Source organism: Rana temporaria, chromosome 6, assembly GCF_905171775.1.
Source record: "Rana temporaria chromosome 6, aRanTem1.1, whole genome shotgun sequence".
In the NCBI taxonomy this organism is placed as follows: domain Eukaryota; kingdom Metazoa; phylum Chordata; class Amphibia; order Anura; family Ranidae; genus Rana; species Rana temporaria.
This window is the reverse complement of record NC_053494.1, coordinates 97,997,532-98,019,311: the sequence shown is the minus strand read 5'-3', so window position 1 is coordinate 98,019,311 and position 21,780 is coordinate 97,997,532. Positions and strand designations below refer to the sequence as shown.

The 21,780-nt window shown below is 42.6% G+C and overlaps 1 protein-coding gene across 4 annotated transcripts in view; it reads left to right on the top strand.

Annotated features, from left to right (window-relative positions):
- The window catches only part of DHRS7B (dehydrogenase/reductase 7B), a 100,153-nt gene extending 78,630 nt beyond the window's left edge, over positions 1 to 21,523 (top strand). For all 4 annotated transcript variants that reach the window (XM_040357047.1, XM_040357045.1, XM_040357046.1 and 1 more), the window contains 2 exons: positions 16,473 to 16,625; positions 21,131 to 21,523. In XM_040357047.1, the coding sequence (XP_040212981.1) occupies positions 16,473 to 16,625; positions 21,131 to 21,336 (359 nt within the window). In that variant the 3' untranslated portion in view covers positions 21,337 to 21,523. The remainder of the gene's footprint in view (positions 1 to 16,472; positions 16,626 to 21,130) is intronic.
- Positions 21,524 to 21,780: the final 257 nt, after the last annotated feature.

Sequence of the window (21,780 nt, the reverse complement as noted above, 5' to 3'; positions counted from 1 at the left end):
CAGTGTGGTGTTGACCCAAGTTCCCTCTCCCATTTTTTAACAAATGGAGGGACAGTCCGCTCATCCACTTTTAGCAGAATCTTGTATAGTTTTGAGATAGTTCCCTTGACTCTCTCAGATACACATAATTTTTCCAGTTCCCCTGACCTCAATGGATGCGGTAATTTTTGAATAAAGTGGGTTAGCTGATAGTACCTCCATTCGTTAATTTCTATGTGATTTTTTTTTTTTCTTTTAATTCTTGTAGTGTTACTAAATGTCCATCTTTAATTACATCTCTTAATTGCATCGTGTCCTTTTTTATCCAATTTCCTCCAATCTGTGTTTTACCCGGTGCAAAATGGTCATTATTTTTTAATGCTAATAAAGGTGAGTTAAATTCCTTATCTTTTTTTATACGTAGTGTCCCAAATTTTCAGTGCATTTTTTGTTATCTCGTGTGTGTTCTTATCAATTGTCCTATATTGGGGTGGGCTCCATATAATCTTGTCCAACCTTGCCTTCGACAGTTCGTTTTCAATATTGACCCACCTTTTTTCTTTGCTTGCTCTGGCCCACTCCACCACCCTCGACAGTACCACTGCGTCGTAGTATGTTTTAATATCCGGTACTGCTAGTCCCCCCTTATTTTTAGGCTGTCTTAGGGTCTGGAAAGAGATTCTATGTTTCTTGTTTCTCCAGATGAAGTTCATAATCTGTTTTTTGAGAGCTAAGAAGAGTATTCCAGGTAAACTTATAGGTATCATCTGAAACTTATAGGTGATTTTTGGTAATATTACCATTTTACAAAGGTTTATTCGTCCTATCCAAGATAATGGTCTATTTTTTATCCTCCCTATTTCTTTCCTAATTTCATTTAGCAAGGGGATGAAATTTATCGCATACATTTTTTTGATTGATTTTGCTAGGAGAATACCGAGATACTTAAGTTCTTTTACCCAAGAAAAACGGTACTCCATTCTAAGGTCCCTTTCGTCACGCCCGTTTATATTAATACTCAGGATCTCGGTTTTAGCCACATTAATTTTAAAATTTGATATTTCTCCGTATAGTGTGCATATGTCTAATAACTTTGGGATTGAAGTTTTGGGATTTGTCAGATAGAAGAGGACGTCATCTGCAAACACGGAGAGTTTGTGCTCGTCCTCCCCTATTTTAACTCCTCTTATGTCAGGGCACTTGCGTATCCTGGCCAGCAGTGGCTCCAAGGAGAGCACGAACAGGAGTGGTGACAAGGGACACCCTTGCCTTGTTCCGTTTTTCATTATCAGTGCTTGGGAAAGGCTGCCATTTATTTTTATTTTTGCCCTGGGCTCCTGATAGAGTGTCGCTATCCACTCCATCATCCTTTGCCCGAACCCCATTTCCTCCAGGGTGCGTAACATGAGTCCCCAGTCTACCCTGTCGAATGCCTTTTCTGCATCTATCGACAGGAAGAGGCTTGGGGACTCAGTCGCTTTCATTTTTTGAATTAACAATAGTGCTCTAACTCTGTTGTCCCTCCCTTCTCTTCCCTGGATGAACCCTGTCTGGTCCGGATGTACCAACCTTATCATTTCTTGTTTAACTCTCTCGGCCAAGATCTTTGCGAACAGTTTTATATCTGTATTTAACAGAGATATTGGTCGATATCCTGAGCAGTCCCCCCTGTCCTTACCCTCCTTAGGGATGACCGTAATGGTTGCCTCTGAGGCCTCTCTGCTTAGAGCAAAGTCTTTTCCCAATCCATTAAAATATTGGCATAATTTTGGTAGAAGGATCCTTCTACATTTTTTGTAATACAATATGGTATAGCCGTCAGGGCCTGGACTTTTACCTGAAGCTGAACCAGCTAGGGCTAGATTTATCTCCTTTTCCGATATTGGTCTGTCCAACACTGAAGCATCACTTCTACTTATTTTTGGCAGCCCTGCTTCCTTCAGGAAATTCGCGATTTTATTTGTTTTTTCCCCTTTCTGCCCATTCTTTTGTTCCACCGAATAAAGTTTCTCGTAGTATACCCTGAAGGTTTCGGCTATATCCTTTGTTGTATGCATCGTCTCTCCTTTTTCATTTTTCATTTTATCTATATAATTTTTTGATTTCTTTTTCTGCACCATTCTTGCTAGATGTTTATTTGTTTTGTTCCCCCACATATATCTTTCCCTAGCTATTAGGTTAAATTCCCTTCTGGTTTCTTGATCCATAAGTTCTTTTAGTTCGTTTCGTTTATTAACCAAGTTCAAATAAAGGTCTTGTTGTTTTCCCCTTTTCTTATGTTCTTGTTCTAGCAAGAAGATCTCTTCTATCAGTTTTTCTTTTTTGCTATTTTTTTCTTTTTTTTTCCTTGCACCCTCCGAGATCAGAGTCCCTCTTATCACTGCCTTGTGTGCGTCCCATAGTGTTGCTACCGAAACTTCATCGGACTCGTTTAACCTGAAATACTCTTCCAGCTCCTTTTTAACCCTTGTTAGACTGGTCTCGTCTATCAGCAGATGTTCGTTTAGCCTCCAGTTTTGCTCGGGCCTCTGGTTTCCTGGGATGTCAATTATAATACTGACCGAGGCATGGTCGGAGTTCGTCATGGTTTCTATTTTCGTCTCAACCACTATATCTAAAGTCCTATGGTCCACCAGTATGTGGTCGATACTTGAATAAGTCCCATGCACCGGGGAATAAAATGTATAGTCACGTTGATCTGGGTTAAAGACTCTCCAGGCATCGATCAATTGGCTCCTGTATAGAGTATCCCTTAACTTTCTTAACTGTACACTCTGTGCACCCGGTGTCTGGGACGTCTTATCTATTTTTGGGTTTATGCATAGATTGAAATCTCCACCCATAATTATTCTCCCCCTCCTGAAATCTGTTAACTTCCCTAATATCCCCAATAGGAATTTTATCGGTAGGGCGTTTGGGGCATAAACATTTACTAGAGTACACTCCAGTCCTTCCAATTTTCCCCTTAAGAAAAGGAATCTCCCATCCGGGTCTGTCAGTCTATCGGTTAATTCAAATCGTATCCTTTTTGAGATTCCGATTGCAATCCCTCTGGCTCTTTTGGAGATAGTATCTCCATAGTACCAGGTAGGGAAGTCTGGGGCATAAAGTCGGACATTCGATCCTAGTGTAATATGGGTTTCCTGTAGGAAGGAGATATCTGCTTTGTATCCTTTCAATTCCTTAAGCCCCTTGTGTCTCTTGGTTGGGCTATTGAGACCTTTCACATTGTATGATATACATTTAATCTGTGGCATCTTTGATTTTTCCCTTTTTCTTTTTTCTGATTATTTCGGTGAGATAGGCCCTGTCCACCCCCTTCGCTCGCCCCCCTCCCCCCTATCTCCTCTTTAGGCCAATTAATGACCTCTGAGCCATCCTCCATGTCTGGCTCAGTTCTCTCTAGGTGGGGACCTGGAGTTGCCTCCCCCCCAGTCCGATCATCGGACTGGTGGGGGGGGGATGGGCAAATCCACCGCCACAAAAAAAAAGCACCGAGAGGGAAACATACGAAAAAGGAAAGGAAAGGGAGCACAATTATAACTATACGTCAAGAAATAGCTCTTCTTTTCCTCCCTATCTCCTCCTTCTCTATCCCCATCCGGGCAGATCAGGTATCTGCATGTCTAATTTGTTACAGAACTCTTCCAGGTCTTCCAGGAATCTTAATGTTGCAGATCTCCCGTCTTTTGTCCCGATTAGGCAAGCCGGGAACCCCCAATTGTATTTAATATTCAGGTCTGTCATCTGTTTTAGTAATGGTTTTAACGCTCGTCTTCTTGCAAGAGTCTCTGGTGATAGATCCGTAAATATCTGGATCTCTGTCCCTTCAAGGACTATCGGGGATTTTCCCCTTAGTTTCTTCCAAACTATTTCTTTATCCTCATATAGTCGGAACCTGATTATAACATCTCTTGTTCGCTCCGAGCTCACTCTTTGCGGGTTTCCTACTCTGTGTACTCTTTCGATCCTTATTTGATCTTCTACAGGTCTTTCCAACAGGGGGTTGAATATCTTCTGCATTATTTTCCTGAGGTCTTCTCCCCTCTCCTTTGGTATTGACCTTATCCTCAAGTTTTGTCTCCGGTTTCTATTTTCCTGGTCTTCTAATTTGTAGAGGATAAGTCTCTGTTGTAATTGTGTCTGATCTATTTGATCCTTTAGTGCTTTTACTTCTTGTTCTTGCTTCTCTGTTCGTTCTTCTATTGTTTCAATTCTGGAGAACAGATGGCCCAAATCTGTCTGCAAGTTCTGTATTTCACCCTTTATTTCACTCTTGATCGCTATTTCTAATCTTGACAGCATCTCTGCCATTTCTCCTTTTGATGGAGACTGCAAGTCTGTGCGTTGTTCCTCTGTCCTACTACTTTCGGGTCCACGCTCTGTAGTACCTTCCTCTCTAGACTCCATAGATGTATCACTGTTATTGCCCCCCTGGGGTTTCTTATTTTCCAACTTCTTGTCTTTGTCTTTGTTTACTTGTTGTTGTTGCTTCGTAGCTCCCTGTTGTTGCTTCGTAGCTCCCTGTATTTGTGGGCTGTCTCCTTTTAGTCATAAATGGTCTGATGGAACTTGTTGTAGTTGTGTTGCATGGGGTTTTCGGGGGTCCCCCCTTTGTAGACCTACTTGCCATTCTGTTCATGTTATTATTTTCCCTTCTCCTAATTCTTTTCCCCAGCTTGACCTCCTCCTGCCTCCTCTTCCTAATACCACAGCCCCCTTTCTGCGTTCGACCGACTCTCTCTCCCCTCCTTGATGCTGGACAATCCCGATGGAGTTGAGCTCCTCACCCTTTCTGTTTGTGTGGTAATATGCAAAAAAAAAAAAAAAAACATACAATAACCAAAGTAATAATATGGAGTCCCGAGTTTTCGGAATGTCCCTGGGTTGTTTGCTTATGGTGTTTTTTTGTTATAAGTGCTGTTATCTCAGGGAAGATCTTAATTGATTTTCTTTTTGATCAAGAAATGTAAAAACGTCTCGGCAGGATAACTCCTTTGTGTTTACAGTATAGACGGGGTTACCAGGGCAGTTTTTATTAATATATATTTTTTCTTTTCCCCCCTCTCGCTGTATACTTCTTGGGGGCGTGTACGTGGTCAGCTCAAAATAATGCACTATAGCAAGCAGCTGCCCGTGCTGACAGTATGTTTCACAGTTTTCACCGCTTAGCCCAAGCCGACTGCTTATCTGAGGATCCCCTCAGTCCTATTAATCCTCTGTTCCCCTCTGCCAGATACCTCCGTCGGACACTACCTGTCTCACCGTATTGTCCCGAGCCTTCCTCTAATGTCCCCTTTTTTTTTCTTTTCTTTTTTTTTGTTTTTCCTTTTTTCTTTCCTGCCCTCTTCCCTTCCTTGGACCTACGATCAGTGTTCGAGTTTTAAAGTGAATCAGCAATTCAGTTGGCTGGGTAGATGGAACTGTACCAGGTAGGCCGTCAGGGTTTCGTGTACACTGGGTCCCCTCCTGCGTTTAATCGCTTAGCACTTAAGCATACGCCAATGGATAGCCCCCCCAGATATCTCATCAAAGGCACACGCTGCAGCTTTCTGTCCCCCAAGGAGTGGGTACCGGAAATGGCAGAGGGATATCTATGGTATTTCCTATGTCTGTCTGGCCTATTTGTACCGTAGAGGGGGTTTTTGTGTGTTTAGAGGGAGATGTCACTTCATCGTTCCTATGATCCCCCTAGAACAGCTATTACAGCGACCTGGGCTCCTTGGGTGAGACAGACTAGCTTACTCACTTGACAGTTTATCAGTTAGCACTTTTCTTAGTTTCAGAAAACTTTATATCTCCATGGATTTGCAGAAGCTATTCAAAACTATACATTTGCAAGACCTTAAACAATGCTTAAACAATACTTTAACAGCATTAGCCATTTCTTTACAGATACTTAATCTTCTCCCCTTGGGGGCCCTTCGTCTACCTCCTTCTCCAGATACTTTGGGGACATAGAGATAGCCTGGACTAAATAGCAAAAAAAAGAAACGACCTTATCTCTGGTGGTGATGGTGGAGCGGGTAGGTGTATCTGTCCTCCTCTCTCACGTTCCTGCGAGTTCAGACCTCCGGCAGCAAGTTCCTTTCCTCCTCTCCCGCTCGCCTCCGCCTCTTACCAGCTGCCGTTCCCTGCATGGACCCTCGTCGTGGCGTGATGTGGATAGCGGTGGTGTGATCCATACGGGGAACCGTCCCCGCCGCGCTAAGAAGGTCTCCAGGGGATTAGTTTCCCCAAGACGGCGTATGGTGTGCGGCGTGCATACGGGGGCTGCCGGCTTTTTTTCCGAGCGTGGTTCTCCTCATCCCCAGCTGACTCCCAGCTCCTCACGCCCCCCACCTACGCGCGCGCCTCCTCACGTGCACGTGCGCGCCATCTGGAACGGCCGGGGAGAGTTCTACCCATTTACAACTCCTTTAATCTATGAAGGTGAACAGCCTTTCTTATGCACTTGGACTTTGGGAATTAGGTTATATTGCGGCAGTGCGCAGGATTACTTGCTATATATTGCAGACCCTAAATGCGGTGGCTGCATTCATGTAGTCGTGTGTGTGTGTTTTTTTTTGTTTCACCTGTGATCTGGGCAGTTGCACGCTTCGTACCTTAGGGTGTCTCCACTTTGCATCGAGGAGCAACAAAGATAGTATAATAATGTGCTGGGATGCTTTGTTTGTATTAAACATTTATATAATTTTATTTCCCGGTGGATACCATCCCTAATCATGCACGAAAACTATGGAAAACCCTTCGCTCCCAATTTATTTGTGCCACGGAAAAATCTGTAGTTCTTTTCTTTTTTTTTTTCTTAAAGTCCTACATGGAACAAATGTCATAATTAAATCCACAGGGTTTATATAATCAATATAATGGTATTTGGCATCTGGGATCAACGTGTTTTGCAAGAGTCGCTTCCTCGGGATCCATGCCGTGTGTGTATAATTTATATATATATATATATATATATATATATATATATATATATATACACACACACACAATGAAAAGGAAAATTCTTTCTATACGGTCATATATTTCTCTTCTAGCAGGACATCCTATGCTCGAGTATAAACCCATATAATTAAAAGGGAAGCTTCCATCAACAATTTCAGGCTGCTCCCACCACTCAACCACCAGACAGAAATTTCCTTATATGTGTCCCGCAATTGCATATAAACAAGGTCTTTTCATCTATCTTGAAAGTGTATGACTACCACCACATCCCTTTTAATGAGAAATATCTGTCTTTCATTGCAAAATGGAAGGTTTTTGCGCCATTTTGAAATGGAAGACGGATACGTTTCACTTGTTAAAAGGTTGTGGTGGTAGTCATACACTTTGAAGGTACATGAAGAAAAGACCTTGTTAGTATGTATGGAAGTTTCAATCTGGTGGTTAAGTGATATGAGCAGGCTTGAAGTAGTTGATGGTATATTGCCTTTCATTTTTGTTTATATGTGGGGTTATGATCCATCATAGTACAGCCCTGACCAAAAGTTTTGAGAATGACACAACTATACATTTTCACAAAGTCTGCTGCTTTAGTGTTTTTAGATCTTTTTGTTATATGCTACTATGGTATATTGAAGTACACTTGCAAGCATTTCATAAGTGTCAAAGGCTTTTGACAAATTACATTAAGTTTATGCAAAGGGTAAATATTTGTAGTGTTGACCCTTCTTTTTCAAGACCTCTGCAATTCACCCTGGCATGCTGTCATTCAACTTCTGGGCCAAATCCTGACTGATGGCAGCCCATTCTTGCATAATCAATGCTTGGCGTTTGTCAGAATATGTGGGGGGTTTTTTTTGGTTCACCTGCCTCTTGAGGACTGACCAAAAATTCTCATTGGGATTAAGGTCTGGGGAGTTTCCTGGTTATGAACCCAACATTTCGATGTTTTGTTTCCCAAGCCACTTGGTTATCAATTTTGCCTTATGGCAAGGTTCTCGATCATGCTGGAAAAGGCATTGTTCCTCAGCAAACTGTTCTTGGATGGTTGGGAGAATTTGCTCTCTGGGGATGTTTTTTGTACCATTGTTTATTTAGATTGCAGTCCCAGGGAGAGACCAGAGCCTCTGCCCCCTGCGCCTTGGGGTACGGAAACAATGTCAGACATACCCAAAGTTTGTGATTACTGTGGGAAAACGTGGAAGTCTGTCTGTGGTAGGCCCCACCTGTGGACCAGCTCAGAGAAGACCTAGGACATAGACCCACTCGTTGTGCTCTGGGAAGCTTTTACTCGTTCAAAAAATCTGCTGTAAACTGCTTCCGGAATTTTGCTGGTAATTTTCCGTCCCAGGCGTTATGGGTTTCACCTCTCTCAATAGCATTGAGTTTCACCCTGGATCTGAATATAGGCAACTTCTGCCCTGTTGCTCAACTGCAAGGAGACTGGTCTTCCTTGACTCTGACTCTGTGTAGTAAGGCCAAAGTGCTAAAAGGGCTGTTTGAACCCCAAGTACATTCAAGATTACCCTCCTTGGCTGGGAATCTTCGCTTGCCTTGACTGAGGTCCCTTGCAGTGCATCTTCCCAGCTGTCTTGCAGACATGATTTGTAGCAATTCTCCAGTCTAAAGGTCCTAATGGACCGAGATCTCAAGGACTTTGCATCACCGCAGACCGCTAATCCTCCTGAGTAACACTGTTATTACCGGTGTTCAATCCTGTTTTCTCCCATGCACTAAGAATTCTAGTTGAAATTTACGCAGGTGCCCATGCACCCTAGGAATCATCTGTATGTATGATAACATTGTGCTCAGATGACTGAGGTACTGAGAAGCCATCAAACAAGCGGAAGTTTCCTTCCTCAGAATTTAGTTCCCGACTTCTCCTGATGGAAGTAAGAGGAACTAGCAGAGCACCCCCCTCCCCCGGTACACTAACCGTTGGGGTGGAGAAAGTTGGCTTTGCTTTCCCTCTAAGGTGTGAGAATAGGATAGGCATCCTGACAATCCAGCAACGGCATCCAGCCATGTGGTTGTACTGTTTAATGGACTCCATCTTAAAGATCTCAAAGAGGGCCCAGAAGGGTTCTACCTCTTCCTATCTGCAACTGCACACTAGCCAACATCCCCTGTGAACTCCAAACAGGATTGGATAGAAAACCTGCAATCTCTTGAGTCTGAAGTGTCTGTAAGCATTGTAGCAGCCCACCCGCTGTTGTGGTGGATTTGGCAGATCCGTGGGAGAGAAATGGTCTGGAGGAGGAGCAGTTAGGAATCTCCCGAAGTGACCATAGGTGCCTGATACCTTCATCAAAGGACCTGTACAACATTCTGTCCAGAAACCCGTGAAGTGTGCCCTCTAGGTCTTACCTTTTAAGGCTCTGTTTCCACTATTGCAACCCCAAAGTCGCGCGATTTTGATGATTTTGATGTAACTGGAAGCAATGCCTGTGTAATGTGCATCAAAGGGGGACCAAAATGGTGCAGGGACTACTTTTAAAGATGCTGCGCACAGATATGAATGGTACTCATTGTAAATCATGGAATGACCTGTCATGCTAGTCCTAAGTCGCACTAGTGGAAACCGAGCCCTACAGTCTGGGCGTGTGACTGGCTCGCTGATTTTCCCAGAAGTCTGCACTAAGATACAAGTCAGATTTTTGGCATCCACTGCTACAAAAATGTCATTTTTGGCAAGATACTCCCAAAAGGAAATCATGTCTAAAGGGATGCAGACCCTGTCACTCTGAGTCCTGCAGGTGCAGCAGCTGGTTGATTATTAAATCATTCCCATTAGACTCGCCCAGTACATGGGATGGTTATTACTGGTCTGCTGGCACCTGCAGATGCTACAGTATGTAGGGGCAGGTTGACCTTTAACTTGTTCAGGGTATGCAGTTTTGACAGCCTGTTTTTATACAGGCATTTTTCTCCAACCCCATCCATTCTTCCCCACTTTTGTTTCTAGGAAGCAATACCCAGCCCAGGGTCCCAACCATATGGCCTCCTTGGCCGCCAAAGTGCCAGGATGCTCTTCCAGTGGTTAGACAAGCAACTATGAGGGACTTCCTGGTCAGCCTCCATATCCTGAATAGCAGACTGTTGTATCTGTAATATATGTAGCAAGGACCCAGGCCTCCTTCAGTCTAACAAGAACCTCCAGAGCCATGAGTTGCCAACATCCCCCCTCCAACTGTCTGAACCGGCCTTTCACCCCTCTGATCCCATACAATACATACACCCACACTTATATGTATACCTACACATCCACATTATTATTATTTTTTTACTGTGTGTGTGTGTGTGTGTGTATGTATATATGTATATATATATATATATATATATATATATATATATGTGTGTATATATATATATATATATATATATATATATATATATATATATATATATACATACAAAACACCTGCAGAGGATAGCCGAGAATGGGAAAGGTAACAAAAGATGGAGACATAGGTAAAAGGTACAGGCGACCCTGTGTGGCACAAGGGGCCAAGAGGGAGATAAAGCATAGCTGGCCCCCCATATTCCACAACCGCTGCAGTTACCAATTTTAAAAGCAGATTTTGTTCCTAACAAAGAAACACTGCAGGGGCCCCCAATAAGACCCCCAGAAGGAGCTCCCAGGCTGTTTAGCGCAATTTAGCGGCCTGAGCGCTGGGACTTCGCACTGGGAGAGGCTCAACCCAGGCGGCTACTGTACGGAGGCAGAGGTGGGGACATAATACTGCTTACTCTTCACTTGTGCGTTGAGGTATGAGGGATAAAAAGAATGGGATGGGCCTAACTAGGCCTTTAATTTATGCTATTCACTGGTCCTGAGGGAGTGGTCAAGAGGCGGAGCTCTATCACTATGCTGCCATGGTGGCGTCAGGAAAATGACTTTACCCCAGTCCTCAGCAGTCCAATCCCTGTACCTTTTGCAGACTATCAGTTTGTCCCTGATGTTTTTCCTGGAGAGAAGTGGCTTCTTTGCTGCCCTTCTTGATACAAGGGGATCCTCCAAAAGTCCTCACCTCACTGCGCATGCAGATTCACTCCTGCCTGCTGCCATTCCCGAGCAAGCTCTACACTGGTAGTGTCCCGATCCCGCAACTGTAGGAGACTGTCCTAGCGCTTCCTGGACTTTCTTGGGTGCCCTGAAGCTTTCTTCACTAATGCAGTGGAAATGTTTTTTTTATGGAATAAAGTTCATTTTCATGGCAAAGCCATGCAATTAATTGCAATTCATCTGATCACTCTTCGTAACATTCTGAAGTATATGCAAATTGCCATCATAAAAACTGAGGCAGCATGGCTGTATTTGCAGGTAGAAGAGAAATCTTTGACCATTCAGAAAGCGTGTCCTATTCGTTGTTCAGCGGAACCTCGGATTACGAGCATAATCCGCTCCAGGAGAATGCTCGTAATCCAAAGTACTCGCGTATCAAAGCGAGTTTCCCTATTGAAGTCAATGGAAACTAAAATTTTGTTCTGCATTGACTTCAATGGCATGCAATACCGCATGCGGCCAGAGGTGGGTGGACGCCGGAGAGCCTCGGAAAAGGCCAGAGGACACCTCGGCTGACCTCGGAAAGACTTTGTTCCCGAGATTTGCTGAGGTCAGCCGAACTGTCCTCTGGCCTTTCCGTGCATTTCTGAATGGCGCCGTTCAACTCCGGCGCCCCCCACCTTGATTTGGCCTGAATCATGCTAGTTTTGCGAGACATCTCAAACTGATTTATTGAACATGACAATGAGTTCACTGTACTCCAACAGCCTCCACAGTCACCAGAGCTTAATCCAATAGACCACATTTGGGATGTGGTAGAACAGGAGATTTGCATCATGGTTGTGCAGCTGACAAAATCTGCAGCAACTGCATGATGCTATCATGTCAATATGGACCAAAATCTCGGAGGAATGTAATAATTTCAGAACTTTTTCCACCTTTTTAATGTGACCTATAAACTGTATAACTCGGTTAAACAACAAGCTGAAATCTTTTAGGTGGAGGGAAGTACAAATAAAATATGTTTGCATAGAAGCTGTATTAATACAGCACTCAGTCTTTTCTAGTATAAATCTATCACCATGACACATCTTGACTTGCCAATATTTGCCCACTCTTTGCAAAAACACTCAAAATCTGTCAGATTGTGAGGGCGTCTCCTGTGCACAGCCCTCTTCAGATCACCACACAGATTTTCAATTGGATTCGGGTCTGGGCTCTGGCTGGGCCATTCCAAAACTTCAGTCTTCTGGTGAAGCCATTTCTTGATAAAATTAATGTATTGGGTCGTCATGCTGAAAGATAAAGTTCTTTATTCATGTTCATCTTTCTAGCAGAAGCCTGAAGGTTTTGTGCCAATATTGACGGGTATTTGGAACTGTTCATAATTCCCTCTACCTTGATTAAGGACCCTGTTCCAGCTGAAGAAAAACTGCCACCACCATGCTTCACTGTGGGTAGGGTATTCTTTTGGTGTTGTGCAGTGTTTGTTTTTGTGCCAAACATATCTTTTTGAAATAATGGCCAAAAAGTTCAACCTTGGTTTCATCAGACCTTAACACATTTTCCCACATGCTTTTGGGATACTTCAGATTTGTTTATGCAAAATTTGGCCACGCTCAATATTTTACTTCATAAGAAAAGGCTTCTGTCTTGCCACTCTACCCCATAGCCCAGACATATGAAGAAAACAAGAGATTGTTGTCATATGTACCACGCAGCTAGTACTTGCAAGATATTCCTGCAGCTCCTTTAATTTTGCGGTAGGCCTCTTGTCAGCCTCCCTGACCAGTTTTCTTCTCGTCTTTTCATCAATTTTGGAGAGATGTCTAGTTCTTGGTAATATCACTGTTCCATATTTTATCCACTTGATGAGGACTGTCTTCGCTGTGATCCATGGTATATATAACACATTGTACCCTTCTCCTGCCTTTTAACAATGAAATCCCTCTGATGCTTTGAAAGCTCTCTGCAGACCGTGGCTTTTGCTGTAGGCTGAGACTAAGAAAATGTCAGGAAAGACCCACTAGAACAGCTGAACTTTTATTTGGGGTTAATCAGAGGCACTTTAACCACTTCAGCCCCGAACCATTTGTCAGCTTAAAGACCGAAGGTCTTTTTACAATTTGGCACTGCGTTGCTTTAACTGACAGTTGTGTGGTCGTGCAACGTGGCTCCCAAATAAAATGGATGTCCTTGTTTTCCCACAAATAGAGCTTTCTTTTGGTGGTATTTGATCACACCTGCTGTTTTTATTTTTTGCGCTATAAACAAAAATAAAGCGAAAATTTTGAAAAAAAGCAATATTTTTGAAAAAAAGCAATATATTGATCCTTTTTTTTTTTTTTTTTTTTTACCAGTAATTGCGGTGATCAGCGATTTTTATCGCGACTGCGACATTATGGCGGACACAACGGACACTTTTGACACATTTTTACTGTTTTCATTGTCCCTAGTCAGAGCAGGGAGATGCTTATTTACATCAGCATCTCCCTGTTCTAACTCGCCGTGAGACGATCGCGGGTATCCCCGCGGACTCGGGCTTACGGAGCTCGCAGCAGGCGCGTGCGCATCCACAATGCCGTGATCTTAAAGGGGGCGTACAGGTACGTCCTTCTGCCTATCTGAGCCATACTGTCGACGTGTATATAGTCGTGCGCTGGTCGGCAAGCAGTTAAATGATGGCATGTGTGTACTGACTCCTATTTAACATGGATTTTTTATGTGATTGCTTAATTATGAACACAGCTACATCCCCAGTTATAAGAGTGTGCACCACACAACCACATTTTTTTTTTTTCACATTTCTTACACTTAAATCAGTTCATCAAACAAATTTTAATATTACACAAAAATAACCTGAGTAAATCCAAGATGCAGTTTTTAAATTATTTCATTTATTAAGGGAAAAAAGCTGTTGAAACCTGCCTGGCCTATGTGACAAATTAATTGCCCCCTTCCATGCTGAATCGTGGATGAACTGTGATTAACTAAATTTTTTTGGAAAGCCGAGTTAAATTTCACTTGCCATACCCAAGCCTGGTTACTGCCAGACCTGTTGAATCCAGAAATCACATAAATAGAAGCTGTCTGACAAAGTAAAGCATGCTAACTGATCACAAAAAGCCACACATCATGACACAATCAAAAAAGAATCAAGAACAGATTAGAAACAAACATGTATCGGTCTAGGAAGGGTTTCAAAGCCATTTCTGAGGCTTTGGAACTCCAGTGAACCACGACGAGAGCCATTATTCACAAATGGAGAACTTGGAACAGTGGTGAACCTTCCCAGAAGTGGCCGGCCTACAAAAATTACTCCAAGAGCATGACGATGACTCAAGAAAGCGACTGGGCAAAAATGGCATCCATAGGAGAGTTCCAAAGCCACTGCTGTCTAAAAAGAACACGAAGGCTCATCTCACATTTACCAAAAACATCTTAATTATCCCCAATACTTTTAGGCAAATATTCTGTAGACTGATGAGACAAAAATTTTGCTTTTTGGATGGTGTGCATCGCGTTACATCTGGCATAAAACTAATACAGCATTTCATAACAAGAACATCAAACTGACAGTCAGACATGGTGGTGGTAGTAGCGTGATGGTCTGGGGCTGCTTTGCAGCTTCAGGACCTGGACAACTTACCATAATTGATGACAACAGCAAGTATAACTTCAAATGGTTCAAACCAAAGCAAAATTTAGGTTTTGGAGTGGCCTAGTCAAAGCCCAGACTTAAATCCAATTGAAATGCTGTATCATGAACTTACACAGGCCGTTCATTCTGTAAAACCCTCCAATGTGGCTGAATTAAAACAATTCTGCAAAGAAGTGTGGGCCAAAATTGCTCCACAGCAATGTGAAAGACTCATTGCCAGTTATCGCAAACGCTTGATTGCAGTTTTTGCCGCCAAGGGTGGCACAACCAGTTATTAGGTTTAGGGGGCATTTGCTTTTTCACATAAAGCCAGGCAGGTTTGGACAGCTTTTTTTGCCTAATAAACCATTTAAAAATTACATTTTGTATTTACTCATGTTATCTTTGTGTAATGATAAACAATTTGTTTAATCTGACACATTTACATGTGACAAATATGCAAAAAAATAAAAATAATCAGACACAACTTTATATATTATACATTTTAGGTTTGTATGTTTTTATATCAAGTTAATTTATATACTTGGGCGAGGAGAAAATTCTGGACAGCCGTACTCCAAATCAATGCCTTTATTAAAAAGAGGCTATGAATAAGCACTTTTGAAAGTGTGAAACGCGTCAGCTCCTGTATTCTGTTGTTTGCTGTGGCTTGCATTTTTTGGATTATTAGCTCTTTTTAATAAAGGCATTGATTTTGAGTATGGCTGTCCCAGAATGTTCTCCTCACCCAATTGCCTATGCTTAGTCTGCACCTGCTGTTCATATTCTGAGGAGAGTTACATTTCCAGACACCCTTCCTAGAGAGGCATCCCCCTTCCCTTACTTTATATACTTCTCAGATGTGGCATTATGTGTAACTATGGTATTGGTGCTTAGTGCTGATTAGTTGACCTAGCCCCTAATTGAGGGGAGAGGAGTGGTGGACATTTTTTTGTCCCAGCAGCGTAGCATTTAAAGTGGTTGTAAAGGCAGAAGTTTTTTGTTTTTTTATCTTAATGAATTAAGATAAGTCTTCTGTGTGCAGCAACCCCCCTCAGCCCCCTTAATACTTACCTGAGCTTCATCTAGATCCAGAGATGTTGCAGGAGTCTCTGCTGGGCGGGACTCCCCTTTTCACTAGCTGAGACAGCAGTGCAGCACCATTGGTTTTCGCTGCTGTCAATCAGTCAGCCAATGGGGAGAAAATGAGGGCAGGGCCGGGTGCAACTTCTTGCCTGGATGGACACACGGAGCTGCGACTCGGCTCGGGTACCTCTATAGCAAGCTGCTTGCTGTGGGGGCACTCAACAGGAGGGAGGGGCCAGGAGCACTGAAGAGGGACCCGAGGAGAGGAGGATCTGGGCTGCTCTGTGCAAAACCAACTACACAGAGTAGGCAAGTACAACATGTTTGTTATTTTTAACTAAAAAAATTAAAGGAGACTTTGGTATCGCTTTAAGGAACTAGGCATGTTGCCATCTCTGAGGAACAGGGTTTACCCTCTAAACGCTTCAGCATCTGCATTATATAATTTGGTGTCATCAGGGCTTGTCCAGGGCCACGAACTGACGCTGTGGTTGGAGGTTTTTTATGATTTATGCTAGGAGCCCAACACCAATCTAAATTTGAGCATAATTCTCTATTGCTTTTATTTTTAAAAAAATATGGTAAATGCACTAGACTAGTGCATCTTTCTTGCTTTTTGTTTTGAGAGATTATATATATATATATATATATATATATATATATATATATATATATATATATATATATATATATATATATATATATATATATATATATATATATATATATATATATATATATATATATTAATATAAAAAATGGATATTGCATGCATCCTTCTTTCTCTACTGATATTTTTTTTCCCCCCAGATTCAGCTTCTAAGCATGCAACACAAGCCTTTTTTGATTGCTTGAGAGCGGAGATGGTACCACATGAGATTGATGTGACTGTGATAAGCCCAGGATATATTCAAACCCGCCTCTCACTAAATGCGGTGACGGAAGATGGGTCCAAATATGGAGGTAGACATCTTTTTTTTTTAATAAGACCATGTCTTTTAAAAACATGCAAGACCACAGACTAAAGAGGACTATGGATTTTTAGAGGGCATTTGAATATGTAGGCTAAATCTATGAAACCTGACAGAGGTTCTAACCATTCCCTACTCTATTTAAAATTAAATAAACTGTAAGTAAAGCTAAATGTGGGAATAAAAATCTTTATAGCTATATCATAAGTAAGCGTGTGTTTATAATAATGCAATACTGGATACTTTAAATATTTTCTTTCTCATCCATTGAGAGAAACCAGAATTTAGAAACTATCTGGTCATGCTGCTACCTAGAAGTGAATTGCCCAAAAAGCTGTGAGCAAACTCATTATAACCCCACCTGCTTCCAGCATGCCTCAGTATTTTGCTAGTGTCTTAAGAGGATAAGCCCTGTTTCTCTATTTAGCTAGCCACCAATTTTTCTTCAGTTGAGATTCTTACTACATGGCTTCTGAGCTGGTGACACATACCTGGTAGAGGGCTTTTCTTGCACGTCTTGTCCTGTTTTTCATGGGATTGATGACATGGCATAATAGGACAGAGTGGCATGGGTGCCTGTAGGAGATCTTGGGTGCTTGCTGAACAAATAAGTTTATAGTTAAAATTTACATGCACTTTTTAAGTGCATGTAAACCCACCACTCACCCAGTATAAACAAATGGCACAGTATTAATCTATATATACATGCAAGCCTCATGCATGTATCCCTACCTTGCAAATGTCACCCCCCCCCCCCCCTACAGTAGTAGGAGCCCTGCAAAACTCTGGAATCAGTGGGTGGGTCTCAATGCTATTTTTAATTTTTTTTAAATGATTGGAATTCTTCAAAGTCTAATGGTATATAATCAAAAAATCTTGGCTCCAAGTGCTCTCCACCAATCTTTAGAAAACACACTTACCGGAAGTGTGTGCCTATCTTTACACAAGAATAGGCTAACAGCTTTAAATGTATTATACCCAGGTGGAGTACACTTTTCTTCAAGTGCAGCACTCTTCTCCTTCAATAACCCGGATCCTCAGCACAAGCATGTAAATGTCAAAAAGAGAATTCCATAGTGTGGTAACATTCATCTAAGTTTAGGTAAAAAATACCAATATATAATACCAAGAATTTTTATGGACACAGGCTTCAACAGATAAAAAAAATAAAAAATTAATTTGACGAGGAAAAAGTAAAATCCTCCATTAACACTTGTGTGACTTGTCATGTGACTTGTCATGTGATTTTGAACATCAGTCGCGAGACAAGTCGCACCCCATATTTTCCAATGAGTGCAGTTCATATCTAATCGACTTCAAAGTAGTTCATGCACTACTTTGGCCCGACTTCCATGTGACTTGAGGGCCATAGACTTCAATGTTAATCCTTAAAAGTCAAATGGAAGTCGCACCTGAATGTTCTACATGTGCCAGTTGTGCAACAGTTGTCTATCATCAGTGGTCAAAGCCAAAGTCGCATCCAAGTCGTACCCATCTAAAGTTGTGTCAAAGTTGCACTCCAAAGTCTGGAAAATTTGGAGTCGTACAAGTGTGAATGGAGCCCTCAACCCTCACCGCACACAGAGTAATTTGCAGTATTGCTTGACCAAATATAATTTGCATGAAAAAGTTCTAAGAAGGTGCCCTTGCTTGAAATGTCAGTGTATTTAGCATACAAATATAGAAATTGGATAAATCGGACGCATTCTGGAACCCAAATGCTGTGATTTGATGAAGCAATTGAAAGCTGTCCACAATTGCTAAAGGAGAATGACTTTAAAAAAAAAAAAAAAGCTTGCAAACTGTAAAGATGTATCCGTTTAAACTTTGGGATCGTTTTAGTAGCTAATGACAGAGCACATATTACAATCCATCCTTCCCTGCACAATACCAACAAATCCTGGAGGTTAATGAGCCAGTTTCAGTAAAAATTTACAAAAAAAGTTGTATATTCTGAGAGAACACTCTAAAACCCCAATCAACAATGGTATTTTGGGGCGGGGGGTGGGGTCACAGTTTATGGTCTTGGAAAATAGTTTGAGGCATAGGTATCTGCCTAAAGGGACAATAGTAAATACTGACTGACAGGGTGCTCAAATTTTTGCACATGCAACTTTATATGCATGAAGTTTGTTAAATTGACATTAAGAAAATTATGCATTAAAATTTTGTTGACGTATTTAACCACTTCCATACCAGGTACTTACGCAGCTTCCTGCCCAAGCCAATTTTCAGCTTTCAGCACTGTCGCACTTTGAATGGCAATTGCGCGGTCATGCTACACTGTACCCAAACAAAATTGGCGTCCTTTTTTCCCCACAAATAGAGCTTTCTTATGGTGGTATTTGATCACCTCTGCGATTTTTTTTGTTTTTTGCGCAACAACTAAAAAAAGGCTGAAAATTTGGAAAAAAAATTACGTTTTTATTTTTTTCTGTTAATTTTTTTGTAAATAAGTTTTCTCCTTCAATTACGGGCACTGATATGGCGGCACTAATGGGCACCGATGAGATGGCACTGATGGACATCGATGAGGTAGTACTGACGGGCACAGATGAGGTGGCACTGATTGGCGGCGCTGGTATGCGACACTGATGGGCACACATAGGCGGCACTGATGGGCACACATAGGCGGCACTGATGGGCACACATAGGCGGCACTGATGGGCACACATAGGCGGCACTGATGGGCACACATAGGCGGCACTGATGGGCACACATAGGCGGCACTGATGGGCACACATAGGCGGCACTGATGGGCACACATAGGCGGCACTGATGGGCACTCATGGGCGGCACTGGGCACTCATAGGCGGCACTGATGGGCACTCATGGGCACTCATGGGCGGCACTGATGGATACTTATGGGTGGCACAGATGGGCACTGCTAGGTGGGCACTGGGCATGGATGGGCACTGTGGGGTGGCACTGATGGACACTGGGGTGGCGCTGATGGACACTGGGGTGGCGCTGATGGACACTGGGGTGGCAGCACTGATTGTTGCCAGTCAGTGCCCATTTGTGGGCACTGACTGGCATCTTTTTTCTTTGTTTTGTTTTTTATTGTTTTTTTAGCCTTTTTTTTTTTTTCTTGGCTTTCTTTTTTTTTTTGCCCACCCTGGTGCTCCAGGGTGGGCATCCCTGGTGGTCCAGTGTGGCGACCAGAGGGGGGGCTGCGCTGATAAACAATCAGCGCTAACCCCCCCTGTCAGGAGAGCCGCCGATCGGCTATCCTCTACTCGCGTCTGTCAGACGCGAGTGAGGAAGAGCCATCGGCGGCTCTTCCTGTTTACATCGTGATCAGCCGTGGTTGGACACGGCTGATCACGTGGTAAAGAGTCTCCGCCGGAGGCTCTTTACCGAGATCGGAGATGCAGGGTGTCAGACTGACACCCCGCATCACCGATCGCCGCGATGCGCGCCCCCACGGGTGCGCGCGGCATGAAATCCTGCAGGACGTTCTAGAACGTCCTGTCAGGATTTCATAACCACTTCCCGGACGTAAATCGGCCATAGGCCGGGCGGGAAGTGGTTAAAGCTCAACTCCAGCCAGAATGTATTTTTGGGTTGGAGTGGGTTTTACTTATGTCTTGTAACATCACAGGAAAAGGTGATCTCCCCAGCAGGTACGAAGTTGGCAATAAAAACATTTTGGTAAAGGTTATCTGCATTTTTTGAATTATGGTTTCTTTCTCATTGGATAGCTTTCTGTTTTAAAAACCACACAGCGAGTGAAGGAAGATTTCCCCAGAGGAAACAGAAATGGCAGTAAAACATTACAAATTCTAACCCCTCCGAACTCTAAAACTGAGAGTGGAAGGGGTGTTGCTTTAAGGGCTCTTTCACACTGTCCGTGTCCGTGTGCGGGCTCCGCTTTGCTCAGCTCCGTCGAACCCCGCTGAGCAGGCAGATGACAGGTCGGTCTCTGCAATCTGTGCAGGGACCGACCTGTCAGAGCACCGATCTCCCCTATGGGGGATCAGATGACAACGGACCATAGTCTGTTGTCCCCGATCCAATCTGCCAGACGGATGGAAAATAGGTTTTTCCTCTGTCACACTTTGGCGGGTCGGATGTCAGCGGGCATGTCACCGCTGACATCCGTGGCTCCATAGAGGAGCACAGTGGCCCTTTCAGGTCCGTCTAAAAAAAACTGGCAAGCGGACCTGAACGGTCCATCCGTGTGAAAGAGCCCATAATTCATTCACTTACATCTCTAAATTTTAGCTTGAGCTATGGAGCTCTATCATTTTTTTTTTTTTTAAACCAGGCAGATCAGAAAAGTCTGTAAAACTTGAAAAGAATCCAATAGCTCCACTTGCTTGCTACAAATGAAAAAAGGCACAATAAACATGCTGTTTACATGGGACAGATTGATGCATACTGTGAACAATCTTATTGCACAGTCTTCTATTGCATGGTGCAAATCAAAGATTGCAATAAAAATTGTAAACTAATAATAATGTGTTTCTCTAACTGTGTTGCATCTTTTTATAGTAATGGATAAAACCACAGCTGAAGGCAGAACACCAGAAGAGGTTGCACAGATTGTGTTGCGTGCTGTAGGTGAAAGGAGTAAAGAAGTTCTGATAGCTGGACTGGCGCCTACATTAGCTGTATACTTGAGGCCACTTGCTCCTAAGATCTTCTTTTCTCTCATGGCGGCAAGAGCTAAAAAGGAGCGCAAGCTGAAAGAGGCATAATGTGTTCAAGAGCCTCTGTTGGGAGCAAAGACGAAACATTTAGAGTGACATCAAATCCATCCTGAACTATGATGGACTAACAGTTACTAAATTTAGCCGGCTTTCTGTGTCCTGAGTTGTACAGTAACATACTGTAATTTGTAAATGTTAACTACATTTTATCTAAATAAACTGGGGAAAAGGATTGGCCCCCGCCCATGTCATTTACATACAGTAATTAAATATTTTCACGTGCTGAAATGAAACCTACCCCCTAAAGTATCCACATTCGGCTATATGTCTTTAATGTTATTGCAAAACTTTACTCTTTTAATCAACATTAACTCTTTTTAATGCTTATACTGCTAGTCTTAGTAAACATATACAAAGAAAGGTATACTGTATTATATTTACTATTATATAAAATATTTTTTTTATTACTTTAGTTAGTTTCTGGCCTAGGCC